General features: G+C 42.0%; 3 protein-coding genes across 3 annotated transcripts; all 3 read right to left on the bottom strand.

Moving 5' to 3' along the window:
* Window positions 1-7655: 7655 nt before the first annotated feature.
* On the bottom strand, window positions 7656-9093 carry LOC115004619 (uncharacterized). The gene is made up of 2 exons (XM_029426298.1): window positions 9005-9093; window positions 7656-8475 (listed from the first exon to the last, which is right to left on the bottom strand). Exon 2 carries the CDS (start codon window positions 8400-8402, stop codon window positions 7752-7754), a length of 651 nt encoding a protein of 216 aa, XP_029282158.1. The 5' UTR covers window positions 8403-8475; window positions 9005-9093; the 3' UTR covers window positions 7656-7751.
* A 1288-nt stretch (window positions 9094-10381) lies between these two features.
* Window positions 10382-17005, bottom strand: LOC115004617 (myosin-6). Its single transcript, XM_075074111.1, has 2 exons — window positions 11177-17005; window positions 10382-10484 (listed from the first exon to the last, which is right to left on the bottom strand). The coding sequence occupies exon 1, from the start codon at window positions 17003-17005 to the stop codon at window positions 11204-11206; it is 5802 nt and encodes a 1933-aa protein (XP_074930212.1). The 3' UTR covers window positions 10382-10484; window positions 11177-11203.
* A 3367-nt stretch (window positions 17006-20372) lies between these two features.
* LOC115004618 (serine/threonine-protein kinase PAK 6-like) lies at window positions 20373-25419 on the bottom strand. The gene is given in 10 exon segments (XM_029426297.1): window positions 20373-21391; window positions 21572-21706; window positions 21782-21802; window positions 21804-21908; window positions 22850-22976; window positions 23120-23253; window positions 23415-23807; window positions 24036-24229; window positions 24706-25048; window positions 25201-25419. Coding segments are annotated over 10 exon segments (1824 nt in total). The 5' UTR covers window positions 25405-25419; the 3' UTR covers window positions 20373-21223.
* Window positions 25420-26943: the final 1524 nt, after the last annotated feature.

Genomic DNA, 26943 nt, shown 5'->3' with positions numbered 1-26943 from the left:
GTCTGGCCCCTCGCCTGAGACCAATTTGCCTTGGGAGACCCTACCAGGAGCACTAGGCTCCAGACAACACAGCTCTCAGGTTCATAGGGACACACAAACCTCTCCACCACGATAAGGTGATGGTTCCCAGAGAGGTATACGATATTATATTATACTATATTATATTATACTAGATTATATTATATTATATTATATTATATTATTCTATACTATATTATATTATACTATATTATATTATACTATATTATATTATACTATATTATATTATACTATATTATATTATACTATGTTATACTAAATTATATTATATTATATTATATTATTCTATACTATATTATATTATATTATACTATACTATACTATATTATATTATTCTATACTATACTATATTATATTATATTATTCTATACTATATTATATTATACTATATTATATTATATGATATTATATTATTCTATACTATATTATATTATTCTATACTATATTATATTATACTATATTATACTATATTATATTACATTATATGATATTATATTATATTATTCTATACTATATTATATTATACTATATTATATTATACTATATTATATTATACTATATTATATTATTCTATACTATATTATATTATACTATACTATATTATACTACATTATATTATATTATACTATATTATATTATACTATATTATACTATACTATATTATACTATATTGTATTATATGATACTATATTATATTATACTATATTATATTATATTATACTATATTATATTATACTATATTGTACTATATACTATACTATAGTTACTTTTCACAACAAGTCAGTATCCCTCCGCGTCTGAGAAAAAGCTACAACCATTACAGCAAATTAAGTTAAATTACGTATTAATTAGTATTAAATTCTAATGATGCTGGACAGTTTTTCAGTGGGTGCACAATAAACGCCAACATACAAATTAATATTAATATTATAATTAATTAATAATAATAATTATATACAATTAATAATTAATATTATACTATACTATATTATATTATACTATACTATATTATATTATATTATACTTCTGCACAAAACATAGTGCGAGGTGGTTGCTATACAACAACACTAACAGCTAGCAAACATATTAGACAGACAACGTTGATCGATTATTTGGCTATTTATTTACATTAATTTGTATGTTAAATCACTTTTGTATCATACAGGCACTGATCAATCCACTCCTCCAAATCAAATCAAATTTATTTGTATAGCCCAATATCACAAATTATACATTTGTCTCAGTGTGCTTTACAGACTGTACAGGTTACGACACCCTCTGTCCTAAGACCTTCGCATCGCACAAGGAAAAACTTCCTAAAAGAAACCCCATAATTAAAGGAGGAAAAATGGAAGAAACCTCAGGGAGAGACTGAGGAGCGATCCCTCTCCCAGGACGGACAGACGTGCAATAGATGTCGTGTGTACTGGATAAACAACATAGTACAAATACAACATTTGACAGAAATTATGTTGTGTTGAAAAAAGAGAAAGTATGGATGAATCCAGGAAAATGTCAAAAAGGCTTCCTGGTGTCCAGCAGGACCAGAGCAGCAGGCGCAGCCACGATTCCTGATCCTGACGTAAACTTTATCAGTGGCAACCTGCCACATGAGAGACAGACACTCCGGAGATGATGCCCCGGATGATGAGTTCGTAACATACATTTACATAAATGCATACAGATAGAGAGGGAGAAGAAGAGAGGGAGGGGAGGAGAGAGGAAGAGAAGGAAGAGAGCAGGGAGGTGTACCCCGGCAGTCTAAGCCTATAGCAGCATAACTAGGGGCTGATCCAGGGCAAACCTGAGCCAGCCCTAACTATAAGCTTTATCAAAAAGGAAAGTCTTTAGCCTGCTCTTAAATGTGGAGAGGGTGTCTGCCTCCCGAGCACAAACTGGAAGCTGGTTCCACTGGAGAGGAGCTTGATAGCTGAAGGCTCTGGCTCCCATTGTACTCTTAGAGACTCTAGGAACTAGAGTAATATGATCCCGTTTCCTTGTTCTTGTCAATACACGTGCCGCTGCATTTTGGATCAACTGAAGAGTCTTAAGCGACTTTTTGGGACAACCTGATAACAATGAGTTGCAGTAATCCAGCCTTGAAGTAACAAATGCATGGACTAGTTTTTCTGCATTATTTTGAGACAGGATGTGTCTTATTTTTGCAATGTTACATAGATGAAAGAAGGCAGTCCTTCAGATTTGTTTTATGTGGGAGTTAAAAGACAGATCTTGATCAAAGATGACGCCAAGATTCCTTACAGTGGTGCTGGAGGCCAAATTAATGCCATCCAGAGCTTCTATGTCATTAGAAAATGCGTTTCGGAGGCGTTTAGGGCCAAGTATAATAACTTCAGTTTTGTCTGTGTTTAACATCAAAAAGTTGATAGACATCCAAGTTTTTATGTCCTTAAGGCTTGAAGTTTAGCCAATTGATTGGTTTCATCTGGTTTAATTGATAGATATAATTGGGTATCATCCGCATAACAATGAAAGTTTATAGAGTGGTTCCTTAAAATATTAATCAAAGGAAACATATATAAGGTGAATAGAACCGGTCCAAGTACAGAACCCTGCGGAACTCCAAGACTGACTTTGGCTGTCATGGAGGATTTATCGTTAACAAGTACAAATTGAGATCGCTCAGATAAATAGGACTTGAACCAGCTTAGTGCGGTTCCTTTTATGCCAACACAATGTTCCAGTCTCTGTAGTAGAATGTCCTGATCAACAGTGTCGAAAGCAGCACTGAGGTCTAACAAGACAAGAACAGAGACAAGTCCTTTGTCTGATGCCAATAGAAGGTCATTGGTAACTTTCACCAGTGCCGTCTCTGTTTCTATTATTATGTAAAAAGTCACATAACTGTTTTGCGACTGCTTTCTGAAGGATCTCAGCGAGAAAGGGAAGGTTAGATATCGGCCTATAGTTGCCTAAGTGGTTTTATTACAGCTACTTTAAAGGATTGTGGTACGTAGCCTGATAATAGAGACAGGTTGATCATATTTAATAACAAAGTGTTAATTAAGGGTAAAACTTCTTTAAACAGTTTAGTTGGAATCGGGTCTAAAAGACAGGTTGATGCTTAGACGATGAGATTGTTGAAATTAGTTGGTTAAGGTTGATTGGAGTAAAACAGTCTAGATATATTTCAGGAGTTACAGATGTTTTTAAGGTTCCGGCAGTTGAAGTTAAGTCGTTACTGATTGAGGTCAGGAGGAGATTAATTTTGTCTCTAATAATTATAATTTTATGGTTAAAGAAGCTCATGAAGTCGTCACTACTGAGAGATATAGGAACAGAAGGCTCTGTAGAGCTGTGACTCTCTGTCAGCCTCAGTGCTGAACAGAAACCTGGGGTTGTTCTTATGTTCTTCTATTAAGGAAGAGTAATAAGCTGCTCTGCATTACGGAGAGCCTTCTTATACGTTTTAAGATGATCTAACCAGACTAAACGAGATTCTTCCAATTTAGTGGAACGCCATTTACTTTCAAGATTTCTCGACTTTTGTTTTAGTTTGCGGATTTGTAAATTAAGCCATGGAGCTTTCTTTTTCTGTTTTATGATCTTCTTCTTTAGAGGAGCGACAGAGTCGAGTGTTATTCGCAGTGAGGCTGCAGCGCTATCAACAAGATGATTAATTTGGGAGGGACTAAAGTTAGCATTGGAGTCCTCCATTATATTGATATTGAGTCCTGGTATTGAATTAAGTGCTGATGGAATCACTTCCTTAAATATAGTCACAGCACTTTCAGATAGACATCGAGCGTAGGATGTTCTGCCTGCTGGCTTGTAGTCCAGTAACAGGACTTCAGAAGTTATTAAAAAGTGGTCTGATAAAAGAGGATTATGTGGACACACTGATAAACTTTCAATTTCAACACCATATCCCAGAACAAGGTCCAGAGTGTGGTTTAAACAGTGAGTTGGTTCATGTACATTCTGACTGAACCCAATTGAATCTAATATTGAGATAAATGCATTATTAAGGCTGTCACTATCAACATCCACATGAATATTAAAGTCACCTACAATAATTACTTTATCTGTTTTAAGGACGAAACTTGATAAAAGTTCTGAGAGTTCAGATAGAACTTCAGAATACGGACCAGGAGGGCGGTACACAGTAACTAATATAACTGGCTTTATTGTTTTCCATGTTGGGTTTGAGAGCGTAAGAACAAGGCTTTCAAAAGAGTTATAGTTTAGTTTAGGTTTAGGATTGATCAAGAGGTTTGAGTTAAATATGGCCGCAACTCCACCTCCTCGGCCAGTCCCTCGAGGAATGTGAGTATTAATATGACCAGGTGGAGTGGATTCATTTCGACATATTCTTCATGTCTCAGGTTTCAGTGAGACAAAATAAATCAATCTTATTATCTGATATTAAATCATTTACAATCCAGCTTTCGTTGATAAAGATCTGATGTTTAAGAGCCCACATTTAATGTTTCGATTTAGTTGTACTTTTGCAGCGGTGTTTATTTTAATTAGGTTTTCATGTATAACTCCTCTTCTGTTAACCATAGACTTGATTAGTTTCAGTGGTCGTGGGGCAGACACAGTCACTATGGGGATTTGAGTGGGTGACTGCCCGGAAAGAAGCACAGAGAAGTGTGTAAGACTGCAACTCTGTCTCAACTCTGGGTTGTCATGGGTTAGGTCCACTAATACACTTTGTAATATTATTGGATATGAGATCTGCTCCAGCCAAAGTAGGATGCATGCCAGTCACTCCTGATCAGACCAGGTCTTCCCCAGAAAGTCCGCCAATTGTCTACGAAGCCCATATCATTATATGGACACCACTAGCCAGCAGTTTCAAATGTGCTTCTATGTCGCCCACTCTGGCCCCAGGAATGCACGTGACTATCGTCGCTGGTGTCTTAAAATGAACGTATCTCAAAATTGAGCTACCGATAACCAGAGTTGGCTTCTCAGCTGGTGTGTCACTGAGTGGGGAGAACCTGTTAGAAACAGCAAGCGGTTGGTGGTGAACCGTGGGCTTCTGATAACACTTCTTTCGGACAGTCACCCAGTTTCCCGGCTGCTCGGGCCCCGCCGGGGGACAGCTAACAGGAGATACCACTGGTCGGCCCGCACCGGCTATAGGGGGCTTGCTAACAGCTACAGTTGCTAACCGCTAACTAACCATGGTGCGGAGCCGCTCATCTATCCCTCTAAAACTCGCCTCCAACCCTGTGTATAAACTACATTTAATACACGTACCATTATCACTAAAGGAGGCAGAGCAATAGCTAAACATGAAACACACCGAGCAGGAGAGAGCATAACAGGAAGAGGAAGATGCCATCGCTAGCTGCCGAGCTGCAGCAGCTAACGTTAGCAGAGCCGAACGGAGCGTAAAGAATTGAGGATTTAGCGAGAGTCGCTAAGAGAAGGAGGATAAGGAGAGAGTTGTAAGTGCTTAGGAAGTACAAGTATAGGTTTAGATAGATGACAGGTAATTAGCAGATGTGATCAAGAATATAACAACATTAACTGGGTCAATCTGGAGCTGCCGAAGTATGCTACCAGCAACACAGAAACATTAACAACCGGAAATGACGCGCTTACTGTAAAAATGCTCACACTTGTCGATACTCACAGGCTGAGCGCCGCTACATTGGAGTTCACCCCAGTGGACGAGAGGGTCGCCTCCCTACACCTATGCCTTAAATTGCAATTCGGAGTATTCGGCCTTCTTGGAGACCCTGAATGGAGCCCTGCAGGGGGCTCCAGTAGGGGACTCCGTAGTCTTGCTGGGAGACTTTAACGCGCACGAGGGAAACGATGAAGACACCTGGAGAGGCGTGATTGGGAGGAACAGCTGTGCTTTCAAGGTCTTAGGTGCCTCAAGGGGCGGTAACCCTCGAACACCGTGGAGGACCCCGGTGGTCAGGGAAGCCGTTCGGCTGAAGAAGGAGTCCTTCCGGGTTATGTTATCCGGGAGGACTCTGGAAACAGTTCCAGGGTACCGACGGAATCGAAGGGCGGCAGCCTCTGCCGTGTCAGAGGCAAAGCAGCGGGTGTGGGAGAAGTTCGGAGAAGCTATGGAGAAGGACTTTCGGTCGGCACCTAGGTGCTTCTGGAAAACCGCCCGGCACCTCAGGAGGGGGAAGCGGCGAACCATCCAAGTTGTGTACAGCAAGGGGGGGACCCTGCTGACTTCGACTGAGAAGGTTATCGGGCGGTGGAAGGAGCACTTTGAGGAACTCCTGAATCCGACTAACACGCTCTCTATGGTAGAGGCAGAGCTGGAAGCTGATGGGGGACCATCGTCAATTTACCTGATGGAAGTCACTGAGTTAGTCAAACAACTCCACAGTGGCAAAGCCGCAGGTGTTATCACACTTCTCAGCCTCCTTGGTAAAGTCTACTCCAAGGTACTGGAAAGGAGGGTTCGGTAGGCCGATAGTCGAACCTCTGATTGAAGAGGAACCATGCGGATTCCGTCCTGGTCGTGGAACAACAGACCAACTCTTCACTCTCGCAAGGATCCTGGAGGGGGCTTGGGAGTACGCCCAACCGGTCTACATGTGTTTTGTGGATCTGGAGAAGGCGTATGACCGGGTCCCCAGGGTGATACTGTGGGAGGTGCTGCGGGAGTATGTGGTGAGGGGGTCACTTCTGAGGGCCATCCGATCCCTGTACGTCCAAAGCGAGAGTTGTGTCCAGATACTCGGCAGTAAGTCGGACTCGTTCCCAGTGAATGTTGGCCTCCGCCAGGGCTGCGCTTTATCACCAATCCTGTTCGTGATTTTCATGGACAGGATATCGAGGCGTAGTCGTGGTAGGAGAGGGGTTGCAGTTCGGTAACCTAAGGATCTCATCGCTGCTCTTTGATGATGATGTATTATATTATACTATATTATATTATACTATATCATATTATATTATACTATATTATACTATACTATATTATTTTTTAATAAATATATATATTATATATAATAAATTATATATACATGTTATATTATATATTATTCACACATCTCACTCTGTGGAGTATATAAAAATATAATCAACATTAAGTATATTAAACTGTAAATACTAAGTGAAGTACTCAGCACGGTCAGAGGATTCCTGTTTTATTGTTTAATGTGTAATTGTGTAATGAGTGTCAGATTTACAGACAGACACTGAACTACACACTCATTTATACATCACATACTTTAAAGACAAACTCTTCTCATTATATCCTCAGTTTTATATTTGAAAAGTGTTCTGCTAGAGAAAGAAAGAATTTAAGGAGTTCATTATTAGATTGTTGGATTTATTAAAATAAAGAAAGAAAAACGTTTATTAAAGCATTAAAACTCTTCTGTGCACATGTTTCCTTTAAATAGTTAAAATATTAAATATAATAAAGCGAGATGAGAGATTAATGTGTTTAATTGTTTCAGTGAAGAAAAACATAAATAATCAAATCAACTAAAGAACTAATACAGTTTTAATAAAGAGAAGCAGAAATAAAATAAATAAACCGACACAGAGAAATAAATAACAACAATTATAATAACTATATTAAAAATACTAATAATAAACAACAACAATAATAAATAATTATAACAATTACAACACTAATAAAACAAATTAATAACATACAAATAAAAAAGTAATAATAATGACCCTTCATTAAACTACATCCACACGATACATAAAGTCACTTCTTATTTTGAAAGAGTCACCAGTGTCCCGGTAATAACCCGTCACTGAGCTCCTCCATCCCGGGACCCGGACCCGGACCCGGAGGAGTCTGTCCCCGTCCAGCCGACACCAGCCGGCGGGGCCCGGTGAGTCGGCAGGTTGGACGGATCCTCCGCGGTGGTCAGAGCCGGGGAGGTGAAGCCCTGTCCGGCCAGAGGGGGCTCGGCCGGGCCGGCGCTCCCGGTCGGGCTGTCGGTTCTCCCGGGAGAGTCCGAGCTGGTACTGTGAGTATTATTACTGTCATCATCAGCATCTGTGTTCAGAACTTTGGACCTGCTGAGCTCAGTGTCTTCATTCATATTAATGGAACTATTTATCGTGTCATTATGACAAATATTACTTTTAGTCTTATTCTGATTATTTCTATGAGCACTCCCGGGTTTAGGATCAGAGATGTCAGTCCTGGAGCCTCCCGGTCCTCCGGTCCGGGTCAGTCCGGGTCCCGGGGCGGGTCTCCAGATGAGGCTGTAGTAAACCGCCAGAAGGACGGCAGCCAGAGACACGCACAGCACATAGAGCCCCACCGTGGACAGTCTCACCCACTTCCTGTTGGCTTTGGCCACCAGCTCCGCCTTCTTCTCCCCGGTGTAGGTGGCCGGTTTCCCCCGCTCCGCCGGGCCGAATGTGGGGGTCCAGTTCCGCGGGTCCCGCATGATGCTCAGGCTGGAGGCGGGTGACGAGAGGCGGTGTGTGAGGTCAGCCTGCAGCCCGGTCCCTCCTGCAGAGCTGCAGGACGCACAGAGGTGGTATGGAGTCATGGTAGTGCCATAAAAATGATACATGAGAAAATAAATGTGTAACTATTAAGATGACAATATGTAAATAAAAACGTGTGGAAATATATAGGGGAATATGTAAAATAATAAATAAGTAATTAGAAAATGTGGAAATTTAAAGAGGAATAATAAAAATATTAAATAAGTGAATAAAATAATGTGGAAAAATAAAGAGAAATAAATGAATAATTGGTAAGTAAATAAGAAAAATGTGGAAACATTTATTTCCACATCCATTTGTTCATTTATTTCTGTATATATTGTTCAGTATATGTTAATTTTTCATTTAATTTACTACAATAATTTCTGTATATTTACAAAAATATATTTATTCATTTTTCTATAATATAATAAAAAAATTAACTGAAAAGGCTAGAGTGATTCATATGAAAAAAATATATAATAAAATATATATATATATTAAAAATATATACAGAAATAAAAGAACAATTGTAAAAATAGATGAAAATACTTATTACTCTTTTCCAGCTGTATTCTTTTGTATGGCACTCCAATGACTCCATAACCGCAGGCCGGAAGCTCCCGTATTGTGTCTTCAAAATAAAAGGCCAAAGTTTAAAATGAAAATATTTGAAGCTCTGATCTCATTGTTGCATTTAAAACTTTAGTATGAAAACATGAATATATGTAAAATTGTTGTTTGTGGCCAATTGTTTGTTGATATTGTGTGAATGCAACAGCTGGACAGTTAATAAAAAAACATTGCTTTTATTTTGACATACTCAGGAAGCTGCTGTCAGCTGTTTGTCACAACTCCATATTCCATATGAATAAATATTCTAATATTTAATCAAAAGATAACATGTGGTACAATGTTTAAAATAAATATAATATTACATATGTTTGTTTACTTCTATGTGGATGTGATAGAACATGAAGTTACTTGTATTAGATTAATGTGTTTATTTGTATTTGTTTGTGAAAATAAACCAAAATAAACCAAACAGAACATAAAGTTATTGTTAGTGTTGAGATGTGATTAAGAATATATCTCATACTTTACATGCTTCATACAGCAACATCCGTCAGTGTAAATAGATATTAAACAGGTCAAATTAAACACTTCAGTTTCTAAAATGAGGCTGAAACAGGTATGTAGAAGTTTATAAAATAAACTTTATTTGGATGATTTACAAACATCTTTATGGTATTTAAATGAAAGTCATCATATGAGGTTTAGTTATAATTGATTTTTTATTCTTTAAGGTTTTAATTTGCAGATGTTTTTGTGAAACTGAGAGCGGGGTATGGAGTCACAGGAGTGCCATTCAAAATAATACATTTTTAAAAAAGATAATCCAAGTAGAAATATGAAATTAAGTAAATAAAATAATAAAGAAATGTGGAAATATAAAGAAATATAAAAGAATAATTATAAGCATTTCATTTATTTTCACATTTTATTCTTAGAAATTACTCAATATATTTCTGTTTATTTATACTTTTTATGTAGTATTTTTAAATAATGTAATTTATTTATTTTTATCCCTTTATTTTGCTTACTCTTTTTAATACTCACAATAAAGAAAAGCAAAAGCAAGACAGGAAATGATAAAGTAAAAAAGTAAAGGCAAATAAATAAATAAATTAGTAAATAAATTGAATATATATATAAACAGAAAAAAAAAATTAAAGTAAATAAATTAAATGCTCATAATTCTTCTACTACATTTTGTTATTTGTCTTTATAATTTTACATTTTCTCTCTTATGACTCCATACATACAAATAAAACCTCCAGGGATCCACATCTCTGTTGATGTGTTTGGACTTTAATGTTCGTTAACAAAAAATCAGTTCATATATACTGAACACTTCAAATTCAAATGACTCATGATTAATAATTATACTATTTCAACTATATATGCAGATAAAATAAACATTTCTGTTGACTTCTGGTTCCACTTTGATAACTCCAGTCACCCAGGTACAGGAACACCTGTCAATCCAAACAGATTCACAAAGTATTTACACACTGATGAGTTATTATGCAAAACTTTTAGATTGGCAAACAGTAAAACTAGCAAAAATAGTTCCAATCATTAATTTTCACATTTGTTTGTTTATGTGTATATGTTTATTTAAAATATAAATTTCATTCATACACATTTTTTTTATTTTGAAATAAGGTAATTTATTGTTTTCCATCCTTTTATTTTTTCATACTGTTTTCTTATTATTACTTGCTTTTTATAAAATAAAATAAAACAATAAACATTTATTTATTTCTATATAATGTAATTTCTGCTTTTTGAAATAAGAAAAAACTAAAAGCAAAAGCAAGTAATAATAAGAAAATAATATGAAAAAATAAAAGGATGGAAAACAATCAATTATATAAATATATATATATATATATATATATATTCATGTACAGAAAAAATATATATTTACGAAGTAATTCACATGAAAAATATAATATTATTTTAAAATAAAAAATATTACATATACTGAAATAAATGAACAAATAAATAAAAAATGCTTCTAATTATTATTTTATATTTTGTTATTTATCTTTATTATTACACAATTATTTATTATTTTATTTATTCCTCTTTATTTATTTGTCTTTATATTTCTACTTTTCTTTCTGAATCTTTTTCAGATTTATTCTTTATTCATACCACTCACCAGTGCTGCTCTCTCTCTGGGGTCTCCTCATTCATCCAGGCCCTTCTTGGAGGATCCGTCCCTCGTCTTCGCCCTCAGCTTGTTCACTTGTGACTCAGCGATGTCCGCCCTCTCCTCGGCCTCCTCCAGCTCGTGCTGCAGTTTGCGGAGTCTGGCCATGTTGCCGTTTGCTGCCTCCTCTGCCTCCTCGGCTGAGTGTTTGTAGGACTTGACCTTCAGCTGCAGCTTGTCCACCAGGTCCTGGAGACGAGCCATGTTCTTGCGGTCTTCCTCGGTCTGGTAGGTGAGCTCCTTGATGCGGCGTTCATACTTGCGAACCCCCTTAATGGACTCTGTTCCCCTTCTCTGCTCTCCCTCCAGCTCGTTCTCCAGCTCCTTGATACGAGCCTCCAGTTTCTGGAGCTGCTTCTTGCCGCCTTTCATGGCAATCTGCTCGGCCTCGTCCAGGCGGTGCTGCAGGTCTTTGATGGTCTGCTCCATGTTCTTCTTCATGCGCTCCAGATGGGAGCTGGTGTCCTGCTCTTTCTTCAGCTCCTCAGCCATCATGGCTGCGTCTGTGATGGCCTTCTTTGCCTTCTCCTCTGCATTGCGGTTCTCCTGTATGGCCTCCTCCATCTCACTTTGCATGTGCATGAGGTCTGCTTCGTGCTTCTTCTTCTGGTTGATCAGGATAGTATTCTGGGAGTGCAGCAGTTGCATGCGCTCCGTAGCATCAGTCAGTTCCTGTTCGGCCAGTTTCCGACTTCTTTCCGTCTGCTCGAGGGCAGCCCGCAATTCCTCCAGCTCGGCCTGGATCAGGTTGTTTCGGCGTTCCATGAGCGCAATGTTCTCTCTCAGATCATCGTTGCCATGCTGTGCATCATCCAGCTGCAGCTGAGAGTCCTTCAGGAACGCCTGGAGGCACTTGAGCTGTTTCTGTGCGTCAGCTGCCTGCCTGTTGGCTTGGCTGAGCTGGATCTCCATCTCGTTGAGGTCACCTTCCATCTTCTTCTTGACTCTCAGGGCCTCGTTGCGGCTCCTGGTTTCAGATTCTAGAGAGGACTGAAGCGACTCAAGCATACGTTGGTAGTTCCTCTTTGCCTGCTCCGTTTCCTCATCTTTCTCAGCCACTTTGCGCTCCATGTCGGCCTTCACTTGGTTGAACTCTAGCTGGGCTCGGAGGATCTTGCTCTCTTCGTGCTCCAGAGATCCTTCTGCCTCCTCAAGGGCCGACTGGAGCTCGCACTTTTCTTGCTCAAGCTGCTTCCGGATCTTCTCCAGTTCATGAGCGCTCCTGCCACCTTCCCCCAGCTGGTCGGTGAGGTCAGAGATCTCCTCTTGGAGGTTCTTGTTTTCTCTCTTCATCGTCTCAAGTTGATCCAGAGACTCCTCATAGGCGTTCCTCAGTTTGAAGAGCTCAGTGCTCAGAGACCGAGCTTCCTTCTGAGAGGCCTCCAGCTCACACTGCGACTCCTCAAACTTTTGCTTCCACTCTGCCATGACCTTGTCAAAGGCCCTTTGCTTTTTGTCCAGTACTGCAGATGCTGCATTGGATCTCTCAAGGTCCAGCATCAGGTCTTCGATCTCATTTTGGAGGCGATGCTTGGTCTTCTCCAGGGATGAACACTTTGCATTCACGGACTCGATGGCCTCCTCGGCCTCTTGCAGTCTCTGAACCAGCTTCTTCTTGGCTTCTTCCAGTTCCTCTGTTTTCTGGATTCCATCAGTTTCATATTTTGTCCTCCATGCTGACACCTCTGTGTTGGATTTGGACAGAGCTCTCTGCAGCTCCGCCTTGGCCTCCTGCTCCTCTTCAAACTGCTCTCGGAGTAGATCACAGTCGTGGCGAGCAGATTGCACAGCGTGGGCGAGGGAATTCTTTGCCTTAACTTCTTCCTCCAGCTGTCTGCGTAGATCCTCCACCTGCTGGTTGTACGAGTTCTTTCCTCTGGTCAGCTGTGATATCAGACACTCCTTCTCCTCCAGCTGACGTCCAAACTCACCATTCTCAGTGAGCAGCTTGGCCCTCTGGGTAGTCAAGTCATTCATGGTGCGCTGAGATTCCTCATATTTACTCTTGTACTCATTCATGTTGTCTTCCATTGTACGGCTCATCTTCTCAATGTTTGACTTGGCCTTCACTACACTCTCCATGTTAGAGCACAAGTCATCCAGCTCCAGCTTCAGCTCACTCTTTTCCTTCTCCAGTTTCTGCTTCACACGCTGCAGGTTGTCAATCTGTTCGCCCAATTCGGCAACGCTATCGGCGTGTTTCTTCCTCAGGGAGGCAGCGGTGGCCTCATGCTGGAGAGTAGATTCCTCCAGCTCCCTACGCAACTTCTGAAATTCAGCATCTCTCTTCTTATTCATTTCCACCTGTGCTGATGTTGCTCCACCTGCTTCCTCCAGGCGCTCGCTGATGTCCTCCAGCTCATGGGAAAGATCGGAGCGCTGCTTCTCAACTTTGGCCCGGGCTGCACGCTCAGCATCCAGCTCCTCTTCCAGCTCCTCGATCCTCGCCTGGTTTTCTTTCAGCTTCTTCTGGAGCTGAACTGAAGCAACCTGCTCATCTTCTAGTTTTGAATTTATTTGGACAATCTCAAAATCATTTTTTTTTAGTTTTTCCTCCAGCTGCTGCTTGTCGTTTTCCAAGTCCATCAAACTCTCCTGAGTCAGTTTCAGGTCTCCTTCGAACTTCCTCTTTGAGCGCTCGAGGTCCATCCTGACTTTCTTCTCTTGCTCCAACGAGCCCTCCAGATCGTCCACCTGCTGCTCCAGCTTAACTTTAGCTTTGGTCAAGCTGTTGGCTTTGTCTTCTTCGCTCTGAAGGTCATCCAGTGTCTGCTGGTGAGCCTCCTGTAGTGCCTTCTTCTCTTTGGTTAGCTTCATGATGTTTTCGTCCTGGGAAGCCATCTCCTCCGTCAAGTTCTTCACCTTATTCTCTGTGGCATGTTTCTCTTTCTCGACCTTGGCCAAAGTCAGCTCCAGATCATCGATATCTTTCTTCAACTCGGAGCATTCATCTTCAAGCTTCCGCTTCTTAGCTGTGAGATCTGCATTCATCTCCTCTTCGTCTTCCAGCCTTTCTGTCATCTCTTTCAGCTTGGCCTCCTGTTGAATCTTGCTCTTTATCAGCTGTTCGCAGCGTTCTTCAGCATCTGTTAGTGTATCCTGTTCAGACTGAATTTGCAGAGTCAGATCACTCTTCTCTTGGAGATTAGTCACTATTTTCTCCTCTAGTTCCTTACGTCTCACTTCTGATTTCTCCAGAGCTTCTTTCAACTTGCTGAACTCATCCTTCATGTTGGCCATCTCCTTTTCAGACTCGGCGCTCTTCAGCAGGGGTTTGATCTTGAAGAAGAGCTTCATCCAGGGCCAGTTCTTCACACCCAAAAAAGAGCGGAGGTTCCACTGGATGACCATCAGGGCATCTCTGCGTTCCACAAGCGTAGCAAACTGTGCCCTCATGAGGATCGCCCGGGCGTTGGCCTGGATCCTGGTGATGATTCGAGAGAGTTGCTCGTCACGCATCTCCTCCAGTGTCCCCAGCAATCCAGCTTTGAAAAAGACTTTGGTGTGACCAAACTTGTACTGAGTGTGGTCGATATCCAGGGATCCCAGCAACTTTTCTGCACTCTTCTTGCAGTCAATGAACTGGCCTTCAGGGATGGCAGAGGCATTCAGGATCCTGTAGCGTTGTTTGAAGTCGCCATAGAGCACCCTGTTTGGGAAACCCTTCCTGCAGATCCTGATTCCTTCCAGGACACCGTTACAGCGCAGCTGGTGCATCACCAGGCAGTTGTCCATGACCCCTGGAATTTTCTTCTCATTAGGAATCAGACAGCGGACAAAGTGGGGATGTGTGGTCTTCAGATTGTTCATCAGCTTGTTCAGATTTTCCCTGTGAAGTGCAGACACAGTCTGGAACGAGGAACCTTTCTTCTTGGCTCCTTTGCCGCCTGCTTTGTCACCGCCATCTGCTCCTGAATAGCTTGAAAACAGCAGACTGAGAAGCTTCAGAGAAGATTTCTGGTAAATACCGACCACAGTTTCATTCAGGGGGTCTTTGTTTTTGACCAACCAGTTGCCGATGTTGTAGTCCACCGTGCCAGCATAGTGAACCAGGGCAAAATTAGCCTCTGATTTCCCCTTTGCAGCTCTCGGCTTCTCAAACATCCTGTTCTTGCCCAGATGATTATCATAGAGCTTGGACTTGAAGGTCTGGTCACTGGCTTTGGGAAACATGCATTCCTCCTCCAGAATCGACAGGATCCCTAACGGCTTCTCAATGAGGTCAATACAAGCTTGTAAATCCATCCCAAAGTCAATGAACTCCCAATCAATACCTTCTTTCTTGTACTCTTCTTGCTCCAGAACGAACATGTGATGGTTAAAAAACTGTTGCAGTTTCTCGTTGGTGTAGTTGATGCATAGCTGCTCAAAAGTGTTAAAATCAAATATTTCAAATCCAGCGATGTCCAGCACTCCTATGAAGTACTGACGATGCTGTTTGGTGTCAAGAGAGTGGTTGATTCTCACCACCATCCAGTTGAACATCTTTTCATACACAGACTTAGCCACAGCACCGAGGGAGTAGTATACTTGTTCCACACTTTGGCCTTTGGTGACGTATTCATTTCCTACCTTGACTCTGGGATGGCACAGCCCTTTGATGAGGTCGGCAGAGTTCAGCCCCATTAGGTAAGCAGATTTATCAGCCGCCTCTGTCCCGTCTGACTCAGCCTGCTCCTCACGCTGCTTTTGTTTGAACTTCATGTTGCCGTAGTGCATGATGGAGCCGGTTAGTTTATAAACGCCCATCTTCTCGTCCGGAGTGAAGCCGAGCACATCGAAGGCGCTGTCGGTGGCCATCAGCTCTTCCGAGTCGTTGATAGAGGCGACTGTTACCTCTCCTTGGGAGATGTAGGAGTAGTCATACGGGTTGTTTGTGATCAGCAGCATGTCCAGCAGTTCTGGCTTCTGATTGGACAGGATCTGGTAGAAGATGTGGTAGTTCCTCTCAGCCTTGAGCTGAAAGGTGCACCGGGACTTCTCCAGCAGGTACGTCTCAATGTCAGCAGACGACAGCTTGCCGCTCGTACCGAAGTGAATTCGGATGAATTTTCCAAAACGAGACGAGTTGTCGTTTCTCAGAGTTTTGGCATTGCCAAAAGCCTCCAGCGCAGGGTTCGCCTGGATGATTTGATCCTCCAGTGTGCCCTTGCTTGTGTCTCTTTTGCCTCCACCGACTGCAGCAATGCTGGCAAAGTACTGGATGACTCTCTTGGTGTTCACAGTCTTCCCTGCTCCGGATTCTCCGGTAATGAGGACGGACTGGTTCTCCCTGTCAGTCAGCATGTACTGGTAGGCGTTATCAGAGATGGAGAAGATGTGAGGGGGAGCCTCGGTCCTCTTCTTCCCCCTGTACGCTGCCACCACCTCAGCATCGTAGACAGGAAGGCACTTGTAGGGGTTGACGGTGACGCAGAAGAGCCCAGAGTAGGTGTAGATCATCCAGGCGGCGTAGCGCTCTTTGAGGTTAAACAGCACGGCCGGCTCGTGGAGGAATGTGAACATCACCATGTCTTCGATTTTATCGAATTTTGGCGGGTTCTGGGGGTGGGTGTCTGACTCTTTCACAGTAACCATTGTCCCGTCCTCCTTCTTGACTGTCACCATACCTCCATCTTTGCTTTGGATTTGTCCTTTCATATATTCCACCTCTTTGTCCATTACAAAGCATTCAGTCTTGATGTCAAAAAGTCTGGTCTGGGCTTCCAGGCGCTCTTTGTCCGACTTCCTCAGGTAAGAAGCAGCCTTCCCGAACTCGGCCATAAGAACGTCACCCATGATTGAGGGTGGAGGTTCACTTCAGTCAGAAGAGAGAAGAAAGACGTTTGCTCGGGTGACTCTGATGCAGAACTGCAGACTCTTCACAGCGGCCGGACGTTTATAAAGACGCCCTGTTGACCAAATTAGGAGATAACTGCTGAAAAGAAAAAAACAAATAGAAGAGGACACTAAATTTATCCCGGGATGTGCAGACACCATGAGGGCAGTTTCAGGACCTTTGGCTGTTAAATTCCATTTTGGGAAAAGGAGTGTTTCACTGCTTATCTGCCCGCTGATAGGGAAGCCTGACACTTCTCTATTTAGACTCAGTTTCTACTACAGTTCATCCAACATTTCTATTACAGTACAATCCTTCACCTGCAGCAGTGTGAGCTCCATTTACAAAGCTAAACCTAATATATTACAAGTTTTCTGAAATGTGATGTTTAAAAATATAAATGAGTCATTATGTTATTAAATATGTGCTGATGTGCTCCATTTCCAGATATAAAGTGATGTCTGGATGAAGCAGGTTCAAAGTGTTTCATGTTGTTCACATGTCAAAGGTTTGTACAGATTCTGGATCTGTCTTTGTATCACTCCATAAATCACTAAATCCTGTCAACACACAGAACTTAGTGCATCTCCTGCATGTAGTTAGTGTAGCGTGTATAACATGAGCTGTGAGTGACATGTGAACAAAGTCCTCTGTACAAAGCTTCAGAATATAGAGAGGAATGAAAGTGGAAAGTTTGGTGTATGTAAGTGCTACTGAAGTGGAGATTTCTGCTGAAGAGTGTGAGAAAAAGCTCCTTTAGAGAAAAGCTCCTTTAAAGATATGTATTGTAACATTCATACATGTTGTACACACTACAGGTGAACAGGGTCATACATGTTGTACACACTACAGGTGAACAGAGTCATACATGTTGTACACACTACAGGTGAACAGAGTCATACATGTTGTACACACTACAGGTGAACAGAGTCATACATGTTGTACACACTACAGGTGAACAGGGTCATACATGTTGTACACACTACAGGTGAACAGAGTCATACATGTTGTACACACTACAGGTGAACAGGGTCAAACATGTAACTAACAGATATCATGAAGCTTCCCCACTTCATGACTCACATCAACACAACTTTATATTACAAGTGTTTAATATGTACATGAGGCGTTATGTAATGTAGCTGTGGAGAGTTTAAATCTACACACACAAACACACAAAGTTAGAAACACAAACTCCAGATGTGATTCTGATGTTTTCTTTACATTAATCTGACAGAAGACGAGTTACAGAAGATAAAAATTGACCAGTGCATTAAAAACATGATTTTACTGCATTAAAAACCAATTACTTCCAACCCATTTATTTGGTTGCTTGTTATATATTTAAACAATTATTCATATCTGTTTAGATGAAAAAGTGTAGATCCAGAAAAGATGAATTCATTATTTAAGGTGTTCCTAATTTGAATGTATTGCAAGTACAACAACTTATTTATTAATATTCAAGCGCATATGATTTGTATCATTAAACCAAACCTCAATATTTCACTTCACATCCCAATAATCTGCTGAACCCTGAGTTTAGTGACGTTTAGTTAGCGAAGTCAGCCAGGAAGACATACACTTTCATATGTAGTCCCCACGCAGAAACTGTGCCCCCCCCGGCAGGCTCTGATATGAAGTGTTTCTGACTGAAGTGTTTTTGTCTCTTTATCTCCGCAGCTCTCAGCCTCAAATAGAAACGAGAGTTTTAATCTCTGGCAGCAGAGAACTGAGGATCAACTGGCTGCTAGTAAAATATGGAAACTTTCCAGAAAGACGTTTACATATCAGCTCTCATATTAGAAACTAAAAGAGTTTTATTTAATGTTTTTGATAAAAAATGAACCACCAAAAAAGTTAAAGAGAAACAAAAGTTCCAACGAGACACAAAACGTCTACAAAGATGCAAAACTTTATTTTTGTGATGTTTTTAATAAAATCAGTAATTAGGTAAATTCATGGAACTAAAACTAAGATCTTGTTTCAGTCATGGATTAATCTGCAGATTATTTTGGAATAATGGTTTGTTCTTTAAAAAGGTCAGAAAATTAGATATAAATAAGATAATTAGTTTAATTATAAAGTCCCAGGTGATATAAAACTATATTAGCTTTTTAGTTTCATCCAGAGGGAAAGTTCAGGAAAGAAACTAAATAAATCTAGACTACGTTTTAAAAATAAGTAACAATATGTTTTTGCAGTAAGATTATTATTTATCATGTCATCATCATGTGTACAGTTATTATTTTGGACAACAATTATATTATGTGTGCATTTTTACGTATTTCTTTAAACTCCAAAACTTCTTAAAACTGATTTATTTCTGTTTAATGGAGTAAAATCTGTGTGTGTATCTGTGTGTGTGTTTGTGTGTGTCTGTGTGTGTCTGTGTATCTGTGTGTGTATCTGTGTGTGTGTTTGTGTGTGTCTGTGTGTGTCTGTGTATCTGTGTGTGTGTCTGTGTGTGTGTCGGTGTATCTGTGTGTGTATCTGTGTGTGTGTCTGTCTGTGTTTGTGTGTATCTGTGTGTGTGTCTGTGTGTGTGTCTGTGTGTGTGTCTGTCTGTGTGTGTGTGTATCTGTGTGTGTGTCTGTCTGTGTGTGTGTATCTGTGTGTGTGTGTGTCTGTCTGTGTGTGTGTGTATCTGTGTGTGTGTCTGTCTGTGTGTGTGTTTGTGTGTGTCTGTGTGTGTCTGTCTGTGTGTGTGTTTATCTGTGTGTGTGTGTCTGTGTGTGTGTCTGTCTGTGTGTGTGTGTATCTGTGTGTGTGTGTATCTGTGTGTGTGTGTGTGTGTCTGTCTGTGTGTGTGTTTCTGTCTGTGTGTGTGTATCTGTGTGTGTGTATCTGTGTGTGTGTCTGTCTGTGTGTGTGTGTATCTGTGTGTGTGTCTGTCTGTGTGTGTGTGTATCTGTGTGTGTGTGTCTGTCTGTGTGTGTGTGTGTATCTGTGTGTGTGTCTGTCTGTGTGTGTGTTTGTGTGTGTCTGTGTGTGTCTGTCTGTGTGTGTGTTTATCTGTGTGTGTGTCTGTCTGTGTGTGTGTGTATCTGTGTGTGTGTCTGTCTGTGTGTGTGTTTATCTGTGTGTGTGTCTGTCTGTGTGTGTGTGTATCTGTGTGTGTGTCTGTCTGTGTGTGTGTGTTGTGTGTGTCTGTGTGTGTCTGTCTGTGTGTGTGTCTGTCTGTCTCTGTGTGTGTATGTCTGTGTTTGTGTGTGTGTCTGTGTAAATATAAAATAATAATGATATATAAGAAATAACACATTTGAAAATATCAGTTTTATTAACATCTATACTTATAAAAGATAAAAGCATTTAAACAAACGTGTGCAAAGTGAAGTCTTCTTCAGGAAGACGAAGAGCTTTATTATAATTCATCGTCAGCAGAAGAGCATCATGGAAAATAATCCTAATTTCAGTTAATACTTTGTTCTATTTTCATTCTTTTTAAATTAAATGTATCATCATGTATTTGAAATGTTCTTTTTTATTAATAATCGTAATAAAATGTTCATGGTTTTCTGTCTGCACGGAAACATGAAGGAACCTTAAACTACAGGAGGTCAAAGGTCAACCAGGGAGCAGCAAGAAGGTGTGACGTGTACAGGTGACTTCAGCTGCTTCCAGGGAAGCAAAGCGTCCTGCAGCTGGGACACAAAGTTCAGGTGAGTCTCTGTTCACGCCGCAGCAGCTCTGGTTCACTCACCTGATTGGTCGCTGAAGTCTGCAGCCTCCTGAGCAACCAATGAGAAACTGAGCTCACGTTTCTCTGGTCATAGAAAACAAAGACACTCGCCGTGTGTTTCAGGTGAGTTCAACATGTCTTTCAGGTGAGTCTCAGGTGTTTCCGGTGAGTCCCACATGTCTTTCAGGTGAGTCTCAGGTGTTTCATGTGAGTTCAACATGTGTTTCAGGTGAGTCCCACATGTCTTTCAGGTGAGTCTCAGGTGTTTCAGGTGAGTTCAACATGTCTTTCAGGTGAGTCTCAGGTGTTTCAGGTGAGTTCAACATGTCTTTCAGGTGAGTCCCACATGTCTTTCAGGTGAGTCTCAGGTGTTTCAGATGAGTCTCAGGTGTTTCAGGTGAGTCTCAGGTGTTTCCGGTGAGTCCCACATGTGTTTCAGGTGAGTCCCACATGTGTTTCAGGTGAGTCTCAGGTGTTTCAGATGAGTCTCAGGTGTTCAACAAAGCGACATGCGTTTGCGGTGGTGCTCCACCAGCGGCACCAGGCAGCACGGGGAGCCGGCCTGCAGCAGGAACGGGTGCTGCAGCAGGTTGGCGGCGCTGGAGCGCTGCTTCGTGTCCCGAGTCAACATGCAGCCCAGGAAGTCCTTCAATACCGGAGACACCTGAGACACAGTCACATCATCAGCTACCTGCAGGACTGACCAGGGCCCCACACACACCTACACACTGGTTAGCCTGTTAGCCTGTTAGCATTTCTGTGTGTAGTAAAGTGTGTAACAAAGTGTGTAACCAAGTGTGTAGTAAAGCGTGTAGTATGTGTGTAGTATGTGTGTGTGTCTAACCCTGTGGATGTTCTTCACACTCGGTGCCGCCTCGTCTCTCAGCTTCTTCATGGCGGTGATGGGCGTGTCGCTGAAATATGGCGGCTCTCCGTCCACCATCTCCACCACCATGATGCCCAGAGACCAGATGTCCACCTGAAACAGGAACTGTTAGACCCCACCTGCAAACAGGTACAGTAGCAGAGCAGGTTTTCTTAAAGGTGTTGGTACCTCAGTGCCGTACGGTGTTTTTGGAAATCACTTCAGGGGCCATCCAGTACGGAGTCCCAACCAGAGACTTCCTCTTCTGGACGTCTTTACTGATCTGAGCACAGAAACCAAAGTCTGACAGTGTTATCTGCAGAAGAAGAAGAAAAAAGAAGAAGAAGAAGAAGAAAGGAGGAGAGAAAAGAAGAAAAGAAGAAGAAGACGAAGAAGAAGAAGAAGAGAAAGAAGGGAAGAAGAGCTAAGAAGAGAATGAAAAAGAAGAAAGAAGGAGAGACGAAGCCGGAAGTGTTCGTCTCCTTCTCCTCGCTCAGCGCATGCGCATTCTCACGATAATCCTTCCCCCTCCTTCACCTACTCCTCCTTTGAGACCTAAGCCTTCTCTCCTCTTCTCATTCTCCTCTGCCCCTTCCCCTCCTCTTTTTCTTCTCCTCCTCCTCCTTCTTCTCGCTGTCTCCTCCTTATTCTCCTCCTCCATTCACCTCCGTACCCCGCCGCCGGCTCCTTCTCCTCCTCCTCTCTTCCTACTAGCTTCTCCTCAGCCCTTCTGCCGTCTCACCCTCCTCCTCCTCTCCTCCTCCTTCTCCTCCGCCTTCTCCTTTCTTCTCCTCTTCCTCCTTCCTTCTCCTCTCCGTCTTCTCCTCCTCCTCTCTCCCTTCTCCTCATTCTCCTCCTTACCTCATCCTCCGTCGCCTCCGCCTTCTCCTCCTCCTTCTCCTGCTTCCGTCCTCCGCCTTTATCTCCTCCTCCTTCTCCTCCTCCTCTTCTCCGCCTTCCCTCCTCTTCCTCCTTTTCCCCGCCCCTCCTCCTTCTCCCCCGCCTTCTCCCTGCGTAGAAGGCAGGAATGACAACCGAAAACAAATACGACTCAGCCTTAGTTATTTCTCTCGTTTGTTTTTCTTATAATTTTCCTGTCACTTTCAGCTAGTTTCTGACTTTGTAACTGGACTAAATGAATGAGTTGTGAAGCTACATGCTAAGCTAACCAAACATACTCGTGCATTAACAGGCTGGAACGAGAGTGACGACACATGTTGCTGCTGGGATAAAAACGTGTGCGCGTGTGTGTGTTACCCTCCCGTCCAGTGTCAGCAGTATGGAGTCGCTCTTGATGTCTCTGTGTATGACTCCCTGACAGTGAAGGTAGGACAGCGCCTGCAGCACGCCTTCACACACTGTCGCCGTTTGCTCCTCGCTCAGCCTGACACACACACACACACACACACACACACACACACACACACACACACTCCTTTGACTCCGTGCTCCACTAACAAATACACACAATATAATATATAATATATATATAAAATATGTGAAATGTACAGGTGTCTTCCTGCTCACCTGGTTTCACTGACGATGTGAGTGAGAGCGCCGCCCTGCAGGTACTCCATGATTACCCAGAGTTCCTCCTCCACCAGAGCGCTGCGGTGCATCTCCACCACGTTGTGGTGCCGGTAGTCCCTCATGATCACCACCTGAGACACACGGACAGGTGAGGCAGAGGACAAGTATAACTGTAAAATAATAAGAAAATAAATGGAAACATAAAGAGAAATAAATTCTCAGGTTATTTTAATTAACTTTACTTTTTTTTAATGATAATACATTTTATTTAACTTTATTTAACTTTCTGCACCTCGTTGAACAGCAGCTCGCGGCGCTGTTGCTTCCTGAGGTCCATCATCTTGACGGCGACGCGGCGCCCACTGTGCCTCTCCCGGGCGAGGCAGACCACGCCTGTGGACCCCTCCCCGATCTTCACAAAGTTCTCCAGGGTCGTCCTTGGGTCGCCCGGGTCTACCACCGTCTGCAGCGCCGCCTTGAACTGCTCGTGGGTCAACTTCACGCCTCCGTCAGGCGCCGTCTGCTGGGGGGAGAGGGCTGTGGGGGAGGGGCGGGGCTGGGGTGTCGGTGTTTTTGGAGAAGCTCCGATGTTGAAGCTGGAGGACGGGCGGAGCGAGCGCTGAGGGCGACCTGCGATCAGGGGACTGCTGGTGCTGTTGGGGGGGGGCAACTGTGGGGCAGAAGACTTCACTGCAAATTATCCTTAAATTAAGATTATAATAACGATCATCAGATCATCGCTGTCTGATGATCCAGAAGAAAAGTTTTTATTTTGAGACTTTGAGACTTTTTATCTGAAGAACTTTTTAAAGATATTTCAAGATTTGTTTGAATTCCCAGATTTCCCGCCATGTCTGGTGGAAGGTGGCGCCAGATGAACGTCAAACGCTCATGGAAATGACGTGTTTCTCACCTTGAGGTCGTAGGTGGAGTGAGGCCTTTTGAGAGTTTCTCTGAAGGAGGACAGCAGGTCCGGCAGTTTTTGATTGCCAGCCGGTTTCAGTCTCAGGTGAGTCTGCAGGTTGTCGTGACAGGAAGTCGGCCTTCGTCTTAGCCTCGCCCCCTCACTGCGGGTGTACTCCCCCCCTGTCAAAGCCGCCAACAGATCTGCAATAGAAAAATGATCTCCAACTATTATATATATATATATATATATATATATATATAAATATATATATATTTATATATATTTATTTATATAAATATATTTATATTTTTATATATATATATATATATATATATATATATATATATATATATATATATATATATATATATATATATATATATATATATATATATATATATATATATATTTATATACATATATATATATTTTGTATACATATATACAAAAGGTTTGAGAGCAAAACTTTCAACACAATGAAATGAGAAAATGTTTTAATGCAAGTAAAATAAATGTGATTATAAATGTTTATATTTTATATAGTTTATTATTGTTTATCTAAAGTTTGTAAACACGTGCTGCTTCTGTTTTGAATCATATTAAAGTGAATCATTTTTCACTGTTTACGTCTACTAATCATCATTAGTTTTGGGCACTCCTGTCTCACCTGTCTCACCTGTCGGGGGCGAGGCCTCCGTCCCCACCTGGCAGGAGGACTTGGCTCTCTGCAACGCTGCGTGCTGTTTCCCGCTCTCACTGCGCACCTGTCGGATCCTGTCCTGCCAGTAGGTGGAGCTCCGGCCCGTCGTCTTCCCGCCGTCGCCACAGCGATCGAGTTCCTCGTACTGGTACGACTCCTCCGCCAGTTCTCCCAGTCGGCCCAGCGACCGGGCCCGTCTCCGGGCCGACGGGCTGCTGCGGCGCAGAGAGTTGGAGCTGGTGACGGACAGGTGGCTCATCTCGGAGATCAGCTGGGAGATGTAGTCGCCATGACCGAGGAAACTCCCGCGGACTATCGTCTGCAGAGAAACAACTAACATTATGATATACATTTATATTTATTTTACTGTTGATTCACAGAGTTAAACATTAATAACAAATATACATACAATAATAACAAAAACAATAACAACTATAATAATAACAACAATAATAATAATTAATATCTCACCTTCCTCAGTTGGACCTCAGTGATCCTGGATGGGTCCACCAGGGGGCGTGGCCTCCTCAGCGTGTCAATAACGCTCTGCCACTGTGGCGGCAGACCAATGTAGCGTCCGGTGGCGACATCGAACGACGTGTGGACGCGGTGCTGGAAGTCCCGTGGCGCCGAGATCTGTGGCCTGCGCTTCTTCATCCTCCTGCGGTGGAACATTGCCACAACAACGCAGCAGCGGCCCAGCAACGGTGAAGCCTGAGGGACACAACAGGAAGTAGCTAACTCAGCGCCGGGAGAACAGCGCCACCGGGCAGACTGAGACATAAATAACACCAAGGTACACACACACACACACACACTAAGGTACACACTGAACACACACGCACACTAAGGTACACACTGAACACACACGTTCACCATGAACACACACATGGCTTCTCTTCCTGTTCAGGTGTTTTACCTGAGCTCAGTCACATGACCTTCTGCCTCTCTCTCACACACAAACCCACCAAACCGCCTAGGTGAGAACCGTCGACAGCCAATCAAATAACAGCACAACGAGAGCAGCAGTACGGAGGACATAAAGTGACTCAAGTATCAATAAATAAATGTCTCTGGTGAAGCACTTTCCTGGTTTTCATCTTATCTCTACGACAGACAACAATATGTGCAACTGAGCCACCACAGGTCCAGGTGTTCTGCTGTTTCACGGGGTGTCCCCAGGGGTCAGTGCTGGGTCCACTATTGTTCATCATCTACCTCCTTCCCCTTGGCACAATCCTCCGCCACTACAATGTTCACTTTCACTGTAATGCCGATGACACTCCGGTCTATATTTCTACACAACCCAGCACCACCTGCCTACAAGACGTTCAGAGCTGGATGACCAGGAACTCCTTGAAGCTCAATGGCGACAAAACTGAGGCCCTTGTCATTGGCTCCAAAAGCAAACTATCCAAAGTACAAAACTCCATCGCCCCAAACCTCATCATCGATGGCTTCTCCGTACCGTCTTCCAGTCAAGTCAAGAGTCTCGGTGTCACTCTGGACAGCACCCGCTCCTTTGCACCCACATAAAGAACATCACCCGCACTGCCTTTTTCCACCTGCGCAACATCTCCAGACTCCGCCCGTCCCTGTCCCAATCCAGTACAGAAGTCTTCTACACAGCTGACTGCCCCCCCCCCCCCGCTCTGTGTTTATATAATCTAGTTGTTTTCTCTGTACTTGGAACTTCACGACAGCTCACGTCTTTAGTTTAGTTTGTATCGGCTCTCAAGCCTCAAAAGGAAAGCAAACTAAATAATGAAAAGAGCAAGAAAATAAATGTGTAAATATGAAGAGGAATAACATAAAATAATTATAAACATTTTCAGTTATTTTCACACGTATTTCTGTAGTTATATAAATATCACATATGTATATATATTTTAAATATATTTATATAAATGTTTTGTTTATTTTTTTTATTCTTATATTTATTTGTCTTTAAAAAATCAAAAATCATAACAAAATAAATAAATAACATTACAAACTAAAATTATAAAATTAAATTAAAATAAATTCAAATGCTTAAAATTATTATTTTATTATTAGTTATTTCTCTTTGTATTTATACATTTATTTTCTTATTCTTTTACAGATGTAATTTTTTTATTGAACTCCTAAGACACACAAACATTACATTCAGCAGCTATACATCCTGACTTCTTCCGCGTGTGTGTGTGTGTGTGTGTGTGTGTGTGTGTGTGTGTG

The sequence above is a fragment of the Cottoperca gobio genome, unplaced genomic scaffold, assembly GCF_900634415.1.
Source record: "Cottoperca gobio unplaced genomic scaffold, fCotGob3.1 fCotGob3_155arrow_ctg1, whole genome shotgun sequence".
Classification (NCBI taxonomy): domain Eukaryota; kingdom Metazoa; phylum Chordata; class Actinopteri; order Perciformes; family Bovichtidae; genus Cottoperca; species Cottoperca gobio.
Note: the sequence above shows the minus strand (reverse complement) of the source record. Positions and strands in the feature narration are given on the sequence as shown.